The following is a 12,056-nucleotide window of genomic DNA, read 5'->3' on the forward strand; positions in this document are numbered from 1 at the left end:
CCCTTCAGGAAATCATTCCACATTTTGCAGCCAGTGGCAAGGAATCTCTTGTGGAGTCATTTCAGCAACAGTAAAGCAGACGAGGCTCGTGGATCGGAAATCGCCGCAGGTTAGATTGGAAATTTCTGATCCGTGAATTACGTTGGTATCGGAACACGATACCGATACTGGATCGGATCCCTATACATAGATTGAATAACTGCCAGATGTTGTAAGTGTAGAGGGTTAAAGCTCAAAAGTATTTTGACAGAATTTAAACTGACGTTTAAGGAGAAATCCTTTTGCTTTCTGTTTTTTTTTTTCTTTCTTTTTTGACAATTGTCAGTTGTTCCAACATTTATAAAGCACTGAAAGGTGAATTTAGATTAAAACTCCTCATCAGAAGTCCAGATTCCATCTTGTGCGGAGACAATCTTCTGCCACATTAATTGCAAGTGTGATGTTGTCAGTTGGCAGCACAGTCTCTGAGACATGCTCTTGTGGCTTTTAGAGAAACCCTCTGAGTGTGTGTCCTGACCAGTGCATGAACTGTGTCGGATGAGTCTGAGAAACTGATATCCAGCCAGAAGCTCTGCTTCTTCTGCCCCCGTCTTCCTCCCCACTGCTCAATTTCCCAGGACTGAGAGCAAAACGCTCTCTCTCTTCCTGCTGCAACAAATTCAGGCCAAACTGACACCAGCGCTGACCTGCAGTGATACGCAGAAAGCTGCTGCTCGTTTCATCTGAGAAGCTGACGGCACAACATCAGGCCCAGACACAAAACGATTAACGCTGTGTGGAAGTTTTATCGCTCCCTGTGGATGGCACATTAATCACCTGGAACTCACATGAGGATGACGTTTCAGAAGCAGAGCTACTACCTATCAGCGCTAGGCCAAAGCTCACCCATTATACAGCGCCACCTTGTCAAATCACACTTGACCCTCCTAAAATTGAGACTAAACCAAAAGTTGAACAAACAAAGAATGCTCTCAACCCATTCTCCAGCCCAATCACACCTTATTACAATACCCCTGCAAGCGTGTCACATCCAGCTGAGCCATTTGCACAATACATGGTATGCTGTGACCTCATCACTTCAGGTCCTTACCAGTATGATGACTGGCCAGTGAATTTCAGAGCCTGGTACTCCTCATTCACTGGAGCTAAAGATGAGGTCCACCTCACTCCAACTCACTCCAGCTTAAGAACTTGAGGTCATGACAAAATGGCTGGGAAAAGAGTCAAGCGCTCAGGTGAAAAGTATTCACTCAGTACATGCCAATAACCCCCCCATAGCTCTGGAGAAGGCATGGGAACGACTTCATGAGTGTTATGCGGCCCCTGAAATAATCGAAAAATCACTCTTTCAGAGACTGGACAGTTTTCTCAAACTAACAGCAAAAGATAATGTGAAGCTGCGGGAACTAGGAGATCTGTTACATGAGATCCAAGGTGCAAAGGAAGATGGATATTTACCCGTCCTGCTTCATCTGGACACTTCTCGTTGGATCGGCCCGGTCATTGACAAACTACCACATGGGCTCCAGGAGAAATGGATGTCCCAAGGCTCCCAGTACAAAGAGGACAATCATGGCTGTTTCCCACCTTTTGACTACTTCTGTAGGTTCATCTACAGAGAGGCTAATGATCCAAATTTCAACCAACTCAGCAGCCAAACACACTTAAGATCAAAAAGACCCAACGTAAAGAACTTCAACTCTGCTAAACCAATCTTGGTGCCCAAAAAGAATGTTACACCCCCTAACCAAGACATGAACTGCCCACTGCACAATAAACCACACCCACTCAAGAAATGCAGGACATTTAGGAACAAACTACTGGAGGAAAGAAAGGCCTTCCTCAAAGAGAAAGGAATCTGATTCAAATGCTGCTCCTCAGACACTCATCTCGCTAAGGACTGTAGAGCTACAGTGGCGTGCTCTGAATGTGAAAGCATTAGCCATGACACGGTCATGCATCCTGGTCCTCCACCACAGACCAACAAGGCTCCAACCCCTGCTCAAGAGGATGGCGGGGAGGGAGAAGGCTGCTCAGACAATGTTTCAGTAAATACAAGATGCACAGAGGCGTGCGGTCCAGCTCAGTGGGGTCGTTCTTGTCTCACACAGTTGTGCCCTAAAGGTTACAAAGACAGTGCAGGTAAAGCTTATATCATTCCAGACGACCAGAGCAACCGTTCCTCAGCTCGGCCTGAGCTCTTTGACCTGTTCAACACCAAAGAGGAGCCTGTCGGCGACAACAATCTCTGGGACAGACAGTTTTTGACCGCACTGAAATGACAACAGGCGAGCTCCCTCCATAGAGGACACTCTATTCGTAGAGATCATGGATAAAGGCATGTACAGAGTCGACGACAATAATAACAGACAGCTAGCAGTCAGTCGCTTTTTGTACCTGAAATGAAACATGCAAAACTCCATATGCAGCAACAATATGAGCTTGTGGAAAATAGGAAGAGCAACCCATGGCAGATCTTCCCCCTGAACAGCTTAAAACAGGTCCCTCCTTTAGTTACATTGGCATTGATGTTTTCAGGCCTTGGACAGTCTGACAGTCTGACGTCCTGGACACCTGCCGAGTCTCGTCCACTTTGGACAGCGAGTCGCATTTTGCGTGGTATTTTCCAGGTGGTTTGATCTGCTCTCAAAAATGAATATGAACACCATCCAAACCAAATGAAGGTGTGAAAATTACCAAGTCCCGGACGATCCAAATGTGAAAGGCCCCTCAGTGTTTTTATTGCTTCCAAACCTGAGGGGCACGGCCCCATTCCGGTTGCGGCAAAGGTAGGGTGTGGTCTGGTTTCCATTTGTTCGGATAGAAATATGTTAACGAAGTCTGAGTCCGGTCTCAAAGGGCCGGCCAACCGCTTTCCACTGCCTGTGTATGCGTGTGTGTGCGAGAGAGCGAGACATGTTGGCTCGGGGAAGCACATCAGAGCAGAAATGGTTCATCACCAAACGGCTCCGCCACAGTCAGTCCTGCAGAAACAACTCCAGAAAGTAATTATTCCCAGGCAGGAAATGGAGGACCATGGCTGCCCTGCGTTAATGTCCCGACCATTTTAAAACTTTTTAAAATGCAATGAGCAATGAGCAACAGATCGTAGAAGAACTGAAGCAGCTCCTTTTCTTTAAGGGATAGGCAAAAATAAGCCTTGGCTTCATCCTATACCCATTTCAGCTGCAGCTTATTGTAAAAAAAAAAAAAAAAAAATTCTCTCAATGTGCTGTAAACACACATACTCCTGCCAGGAGATCGTTTCAGGAATAATAGAGCTGTGCTGCTCCTGTGTGTGTGTGTGTGTGTGTGTGTGTGTGTGTGTGTGTGTGTGTGTGTGTGTGTGTGTGTGTGTGTGTGTGTGTGTGTGTGTGTGTGTGTGTGTGTGTGTGTGTGTGTGTGTGTGTGTGTGTGTGTGTGTGTTGTGTAGGTGGAGCAGAGGCACCTGCAGAAAGACGTCCTGACGCTGAGCACCTACGTGGCCTTGTTCAGCTTCAGTGCCCAGGACAGCCACGACCTGGAGATGAGGTGTGTCCACACATCCAAACAGCAACAGTCACAATTCACATCATTTCGTTCTCACAGAGGGAAATCTCAGGGCCTCCGTTCACTTGCGGGTCGGATTCATTTGGTTCTGATGGTGTTCACATTCACTTTTGAGACCGGACCAAACCAACTAGAAAAAGTAACGCAATTGCAACAGCTGCTAGTTTGGGGACGCTGTCGCCCGACACAAACACTGACCAGAGGAAGCTCATTAGAAACATGGCTCATTTATGGGTTCGGACTGAAACCGGAAGTCGCACCGCATTAGCTCATGGTGGCCAGGCTCGTCAGCTCGTGGCTCACGGGTAGCAACAAACAACAGCAATATATGGTCTTTAGACCAGATATCAATAAGCACCTTTCTCACGACTTCTTCCCCTTTACTTCTTCCTCACTACTCCACGTCTGAACGAGAGATATTTTCCAATTTTTTTTTCTGCGTCTGCCTTTATTGATTCGTGCGGCAAGCTTTTTTTGTTTATTATCCACGCTGCATCGCGCACTACGACACATCCTCTCAACCCACCCGCCAAAATGCCCAACATCAAAAGCCTGCCTCAGGGCGCTGTCCTTCCTTACAGTTATCATGCAAAATCATTAAAAAAAACAACAACATAAAAATGACCAAAACCATGTGACACCAGTGGTTTCATACTGTTTTCATACTGCTTTAGTTATACTCAGAGTTTGGAGTTGTTTTGGTCCTCTCTCAATATTCATCTTGCAGATTCTATATACAGGTACGTCTCAAAAAATGTGAATATCATGAAAATGTTCAATATTTTTTGTCACTCGTTTCAGAAAGTCAAACCCATATATGATATTGGCTCATGACACATAGTGAAATATTTCAAGCCTTTATATCATGGATACACTTTGGCATTGATGAATGTTGTGCTACCACACCTTTAATAGTCAGAACCAAACAAATGAAGCAGATAATCATGAGAGAACCGTCTTCCTTTTTCTGGAAAACTTCTGTCCTCACTGTTTTCCGTCCTTGTTGTTTTGTGTTCCCTGTCTTTTCTGCCGTCACTGTCCCACAGAAGGAGCCTTCATCACAAACCCACCACATTGGGTATCATTTTCACACACAGATTTTGTATTTTTAAGAGCAGAACGTATTGACACACTGCACCCTGACTTAGACGGAGATCAAACGATCACTGAACTCACGCCCACACAGGTGCTTTATAGGTAACATGTGGGGCGTGACCGGGCAATGGGGAGTACCCTGACGAGCAGGGGGGTCATTCCCCATACATGTGGAATATTTAACTGGGCGGAGAGGAAGTCTCGAGACGACAGAGAACTGACACATGCCTTCACCTTGTCGTCATCAGGCTTTTACAATAGCAGGTGCTTTGCTTTTGTCACCTACAATAACCAGTGTTGTCTGAGTCACAGTGTTTAATAGCAAAGTAAACCAAGCAACAAATGGAAAATTACACAAAGCAACATTTGACTCAGCTGTGCTGTTGCTTTTGATTTTTATTGGTCACATTTTGCTGTCAGCTTTGAACAGATGGTTGCAATTGGGCCGCATGCGGTGATTCAATGATTCATGCATTTCCTGGATCAAGTGGAATTACTTACGGCTATAATGACCCAGGTCTGTCATGTCCGTGAATACAGGCCCCCTTTCCTGTTCACTAAATAACACATGAAGCCCGAGGACATTCTTCTCTGTACAAACTGTTTCTACCAGCAGTGTCAAACATATGGCCGGGGGCACCACCGGCCCGACACTGTTCAAACCTTTATAGTGTCAACATTGTAAACAAATACTAATAAATGCTGCTTGTGACTGAATCATACTTAAGTGGCGTCGAGCGAACAGATCAGAGAAACACTGGGGCACCAAACATTTCAGACTCGCAAATATTTCGCAAAGTTTCATTGTGTGTTGCTTTTTGAAATACATTGAATAATTGAAAAAGGCAGTAGGAGCTTCCAGAGGAGGACATGTTTGTTGGACTTTACATTTTACTCTGTACCTGAAGGCATCCTTATACTCTTTAGAGGGAAAATGTTTGTTTGTTTTTTTTGTACATTTCACACATTTCACACAAAAAAACTCAATTAAATGTTATTATGTTATTAATAAAACAGTTGGAAAGTGTGAAATTGAACCTTGTCTCTCTTGTCCCTAACTTCAATGTTCTGCTTTGTCGTCCTGTTCACCACCTGGTTCGAGTGTCCTTCAAAACATATGTTTGTATCAGAAAAACTAGGTTTAACTTAAAGTAAAGAAACAATTGAAAGTTAGAAATAACATCATTTGAAATGATTAAATTACTTGTCTTATAATTTAGCTCGTTCATGTTTTTGTAAAAATGTTTTGAATCATTTGGAGACTTGTTTTATGTACTTGTGTGTGTTTACACTGAAACAAGGGTGAAATGTGTATTTATTTAAAGATCTTGTGCTTCAGGTCTCACTGGGCCTCTCTGAGCTGCTTGTGACCTCTGAACTGAAATGAAAGTGACTCTTGCTACTTAGACACTTTTGTCCACTCTTTTCTCAGCCTGTGTTGTCATATCAAACAATCCCTGCAGCAGATTTATGTATTTAATTTCACCAGAAACTCTTCAAACATAGAGAAAAGGTCAACGGCTGCTTTTATGTTCGTCTCCAGGAATCAAGTGTTTGATGTGACTGAAACAGTCCAGTTTTTGTTTGACTCTTGCAGAGCTGGTGACAGGATCCTGGTGGCCGACGACTCCAATGATGACTGGTGGAAGGTCAGCGTGAAGCATCTCAGTGGCACATTAAAAACAAAGGTTCACGTTGTTGAGCTGCGATCCAGGACTCTCTGGGGAGTTTTCTTGAAAATAGTTTGAAAGAAAAGGAGTCAAGAATCAGAGGAGGTGGTAAACAAGGAAGCAAATGGCACACCAACATCAGCAGTCGTGGAACCAACCTTCCTCACACTCGACTCCTCACCGGAGAGTTTAAATAATCAGCACTTCACACACAGTCGTGTTTTCACTTCATATGTTCTGCTCTCCTGTCTTCTTCTCGTTTGCACCTTTGATGAAAAGTCTCTCTTCTCGTATCAGGGAGTCATCCAGGACAGGATCGGTTTCTTCCCAGCAGCCTACGCACATCAGCTGCACGCCAGCGACCAGGTCTTCAGGTGTAACAGGACCTTCATCGGCTGCAAGGAGCAGGGCCAGATCACCCTGAAGGAGGGACAGGTACTGGGAGGAGGAGGAGGATGAGGAGGAGGAGGAGGAGGAGGAGGAGGAGGAGGAGGAGGAGAAGGAGACAGGAGGGAAGGGAGAGGATAGGAGATCAGGCACACATTCTTTCTCACAGAAAAGTGTATATGTATCCAGAGTGAAATGAGCGGTGCTTCACGCTAACTTCCTGTCTGGCATTCGCATGCTTCAACAGCTGTTGATGCTTTGGTGACACTTTATACTGTTATAATCGGTGGCATTTCTTTGTGTAAATACTTGATGGGCAGATTTGATTTCAGGTCTATTTGACAGCAGAGTTCAACACCACTGAATGCCAAAGAAAGGAGGGTACATGGTGTTTTAGCCACAACATTAGAACAACCATTTAGACGCTGATCCTGTGAATAGGTTGAGCAAAAAAAATTTATTTGCAAGTCGGGATTTCTCCCGCCAGGCAATCAGCAAGTTAATGTACATATAAGATTGTTACAAACTTTGGGTCACCATGTCACTCAGTTTACCAGCAGGTACCTGCAGTTTCTCCTCGAGGGTTACGTTTACACTATGTTAGCCACGGCAGCTCCATTTGCCCAAAAGGTAGTGCGCCGTGGGAACTTGGGGAATTGTGAGGATGAAATGTGGGCGCCAGGCCATTTTGAAGCACCTTTATTCCCCAAAGGGCCCCAAAACGAAGGTAATCATTGTATCCTGAGACTTTTGCTGGATGCGTTCATACTGTACCTCTTGATTTCTTTTTCGGTGGCATAGCTTGTAGAAGGTGTTCTGTCGTTGATTGGTCAGACAGAATGAAACTCCCCTAACGAGCCCGGCTCTTCCCAGACCATGCGCACCGTGGCAGACCGGAGTAGAACGCAACACGTCGGGTCCACAAACAGTCACACACCGGGACAGGCCGTGATTTAATGTGATGAAACAGCTGCCATACGCCGTAGCTTTGCCGTGAAAACCATGACAAAGTGAACCAACAGTGAAACAACCGTGATAGAACGCGCACTAAACGTCACTTCCTCAGGGAAAAAACCCAAAACAAAACAAAAATGCAGCTTCCCGTCCCACAACGGACCGGCTCCGAGTTCTCCATCCATCCATCCATTGACTACCGCTTATCCGGGGCCGGGTCGCGGAGGCAGCAGTCTGAGCAGAGTTGCCCAGACTTCCCTCCCCCAGACACTTCCTCCAGCTCCTCCGGTGGGACCCCAAGGCGTTCCCAGGCCAGCCGAGAGACATTGTCCCTCCAGCGTGTCCTGGGTCTGCCCCGAGGCCTCCTACCGGAGGGACATGCCCGGAACACCTCCCTGGGGAGGCGTCCATCCAAAACAGATGCCCGAGCCACCTCAGCTGGATCCTCTGGATGTGGAGGAGCAGCGGCTCTACTCCGAGCTCCTCCCTGGTGACTGAGCTCCTCACCCTCTCTCTAAGGGTGCGCCCAGCCACCCTACGGAGGAAGCTCATTTCAGCCGCTTGTATCCGGGATCTCGTTCTTTCGGTCATGACCCATAGTTCATGACCATAGGTGAGGGTAGGAACGAAGATCGACCGGTAAATCGAGAGCTTTGCTTTTTGGCTCAGCTCCTTCTTCACCACGACGGACCGATACAACGTCCGCATAACTGCAGACGCTGCACCGATCCGCCTGTCGATCTCACGCTCCATCTTTCCCCCACTCGTGAACAAGACCCCAAGATACTTGAACTCCTCCACTTGGGACAAGGGCACTCCACCGACCTGGAGGGGGCAAGCCACCTTTTTCCGGTCGAGAACCATGGCCTCACGGCAACCACGACCGGTTAGGTTTGCATGACCCCCCCTGCGTCGTCTGACATCCGTCCCGTTTTGTCCACGGTGGCCTGAAACGGGGCTGCCGGGAATGTCGTGTAAACCTACCCTAAAGTCAGAGTTCCAAACTTGTCCACCAGAAATCTGAAGTCGTCCTGAACGAAAACAAATCTTCTCTACAGTCGGATTCCTCTAAACGTCCAGACGCCGGAGGCGGGATTGTTTCTCTCTTTCTCCTGGATGTGTTTGTTAAAACGGAGGCTCTGCCCTTCCCCTAATAAACTCGTCGTACCTGCCCTACTGCGAACTTGCCTGTGACCAGGACCATCAAGGATACTGCAGAGATAAGGAACCGTACTTCTCGCGGCTTCCGTTGGCACCCCCCCGCCGCCCCCCCTCCCACGCAGAGGCAGCTGGAGAAGCATGAGCTGCTCACCACCCCCTCCTCCCAGCGGCGGGCTGCAACACTCCCCCTCATGACCACATGTGCTCGTCTTAGAGATATGTCGTAATCTGTGTTGATGCTTTAAATGTGCTTGAGGTGTTTTTTTCCTTCTGATTACAAACTGTAGTCCCTGAAATCTGCCTTTTTTTCTCCTCTTGTGTCTCTTTTTTTCCACCAAACTTTGAAAAGCAATTTCCTTGTACTTTGGCAATTCCATTGTACTTGTGCAATGGCAATAAAAGGCGATTTGATTTGATTTTGACCACTGGCCATCAGCTTGAAACAGAGGCGGATGTCTCTTGGGAGTTCAGGACGTTGAACTCATTCTTTGGAGTTTTGTGCCAAGCTTGACACAAAATCTTTCATAACTGGATCTTCCTGCATTTTGTTCTTCTCACAATGCTCCCGCAGACGAGGAAAGTGCAACTTTCTCCCCAGTATGTCTCGTTCCAGAAGGATAAGCTTGAACTGGAAAGCTGCCACTGCCTCATACATCTCTGCAACCTTGTGGTTCTGGCCTTGTAATTGTTGATTAAGCTGATTTAGATGAGACATTATGTCACACGAAAAACTGAAACAATTTTTCCAACATCCGAGCCGGTCTTCTCGAAGAACTTTGACAGCCCGTTAAAAAGGATTTCCCCGGTGGTGGAGCCCGGAGAGACAAAGCAAACAGAGCAGCTCCTCTCTAGAGATGAGTTTGGTCACAGGACGTGTCGATGGCCAGTGGTATGGATTCTGCTTTCTATAAATCAGTGACGAGAGATAAACAACACTCCTCTGCTACAACTGTCAGTCTTGTCGCCGTATTTTCCGACAGCGGCACCTGCTTTAAACAGCTCCACAACCATTTTCTTGTTTTTCTCGTTGTGATTTAAAACTTCACCAACCATATCAATAGCACACTTGATTAACTCCGCATCAGCAAATGTTCTCTTTAGCGGATGTTAATTGACATATCGTAGGGTTTGTACAATGTCATCACACTTTCCATTTTTCTTTTGCGGCTGTCGGTTATTGTAGGGCAGCTGTCATTAAAGCTGGCGGCATACAGAGAGTTGAAGTGCCGCTTGAGATTATCCACCTTGGTCACAGCTACGGTCTGCATGCATATTAAGCACGTTGCTTTAGCATTCGTATGGTCCGGTAATATAAAACCAAACAAAAGAAAAAACGTTCAGTACAGTCAGAATTGAACTGACAGTTTTCCAAGTCGACTTTGCACTTTATGAACGCTACATGACATGTTTCCTCTGGTCAGTGAACAGTCTGGTCCTCTGGTCAGTGAACAATTTGATCGTCCGGTCAGTGAACAGTCTGGTCCTCTGGTCAGTGAACAGTCTGGTCCTCTGGTCAGTGAACAATTTGATCGTCCGGTCAGTGAACAGTCTAATCCTCTGGTCAGTGAACAGTCTGGTCCTCTGGTCAGTGAACAGTTTGGTCCTCTGGTCAGTGAACAGTTTGATCCTCATGTCAGTGAACAGTCTGGTCTGGACTGAAATCTGGACGTCCTCATTTTGAGGCTGATTGTGAACCGCGTTGTTTCCTCTGGATGTTGTGATGTGGTGAAAAAGCTCTTCAGAATTGTTAGAGTGTGACTGTATTAGAGCCTCTTCCAGCTCTTCTGGTTACTATAGAGATGGAGAAGCTGTCCTCCATCAGTATGGCCACTGAAGTAGGATGACGTAGCCATCTGCTGCTGCTACTGCTGCTGCTGCTGCTGCTGCTAACATTTATCAATCCATCAGGACTCTGCAGGGTATCAGATGTGTTTTTTTGTATTTCAGATCTGTGTGAGCAGTGAGGACGAGCACAGCGGCTTTGTCAGAGTGACGAGTGGAAAGAAGAGCGGCTTCGTGCCCTGTGATGTTTTGGAAATGGTCTGAGACCAACACTCGGAGGTGAAGAGGGTGGGAGACGAGACGAAGGGGGCCAGTTCACCTCGTCACTCCGCTGGTTTCGTCTGCTCTCAGGACGAGGACACCAGCTGAGACCAAGAGCTGCTCACTGATCGAGGCGGGAGATCACTGTGTCACTGGATTTAATTTATAGAGGCTGAGTTCTCTCCTGGTTTTTCTTTTGTATACGACCTTCTGAAAGTCCGGCTGTAGCGTTTATGATTTTCCCAGGTTTCACTACATCGACTGAATTCTTTCTTTAAATAGTTCCTCGTGTTATATTACTGTCGTCTTCACATCACACACCTCTCAAACAGTTATTTTGGATGGAAACATCCCTGGGATAAGGAGTGAAGAGAGCAGAATAAATAAGATATACAATAAGATAAGTCCGCAGTCAAGACTCCTGTGATTAAAAGCTCCTTTACGAATGTTTCCCTGTGACGTGAGGAAGAACACAATCAAACAATTCCAGGATCGCTGGTCTTCCAGAGAATCCACCTGTCACCACCACCCCCCCCCCTCATGCGCCGCTGGCTTTTATGTAACGGTGATATGAATTCTCAACAGAATGAAAACAGCTGCTTCTGATAGAAACTGAAGTTTCATTACCAAAAAAATACCAACTTGTATTGTAGCTGCAGAATCTGCTTAACTCATCACGAAGAGTCTGCATTTAAAGTATGTGTAGTTTTTCTCATGGATTCATTGTTTTTTGGGGGAGAAATCTTTGTTTATTTCCTACCAGCTTTACAGCTGCAATCGAGTCAGAAGGAAACGGAAATATGTGACTATGATCACTTCGTCTGATCTGCGGGAAAAAGCCTGTGAGAAAAGGCAGATGAAAGGCAGATTTGTCTGTGAAATACGTTTTTTTTTTTCTCTCTTCCTCTGAATTGTTGGAAGAGCTGCGTGGTATTAGATATAGTATATCTGTTCGAGGCTGTTCTGCACTGAAGCTTGGCTGTATTTAATGTCCAAGAAAAGTTTATAATACATAATGTATGAACTACAATAAAAGGACTGTTTTATTCACAATAGTCTACAGTTCCTTTCTGAGGAGTCTGAACCTTTAAATTAAAAAAAAAATCTAATATTTAAGTATATACCCACACATACTTCTCACACACCAACCCCTAGTGTGGAGGAGGTGAGGATAGAGGAAGCAGGAAAGGAGATTAA

The 12,056-nt window shown here is 46.0% G+C and overlaps 1 protein-coding gene across 2 annotated transcripts in view; it reads left to right on the forward strand.

Moving 5' to 3' along the window:
• Window positions 1–11,906, forward strand: part of stac (SH3 and cysteine rich domain) — a 36,765-nt gene extending 24,859 nt beyond the window's left edge. For both annotated transcript variants that reach the window (XM_080512477.1, XM_080512478.1), the window contains 4 exons: window positions 3,434–3,531; window positions 6,242–6,293; window positions 6,612–6,749; window positions 10,764–11,906. In XM_080512477.1, the coding sequence (XP_080368603.1) occupies window positions 3,434–3,531; window positions 6,242–6,293; window positions 6,612–6,749; window positions 10,764–10,862 (387 nt within the window). In that variant the 3' untranslated portion in view covers window positions 10,863–11,906. The remainder of the gene's footprint in view (window positions 1–3,433; window positions 3,532–6,241; window positions 6,294–6,611; window positions 6,750–10,763) is intronic.
• The last annotated feature ends 150 nt before the right edge of the window (window positions 11,907–12,056 follow it).

This window comes from Blennius ocellaris, assembly GCF_963422515.1.
Source record: "Blennius ocellaris genome assembly, chromosome: 17".
Lineage (NCBI taxonomy): Eukaryota > Metazoa > Chordata > Actinopteri > Blenniiformes > Blenniidae > Blennius > Blennius ocellaris.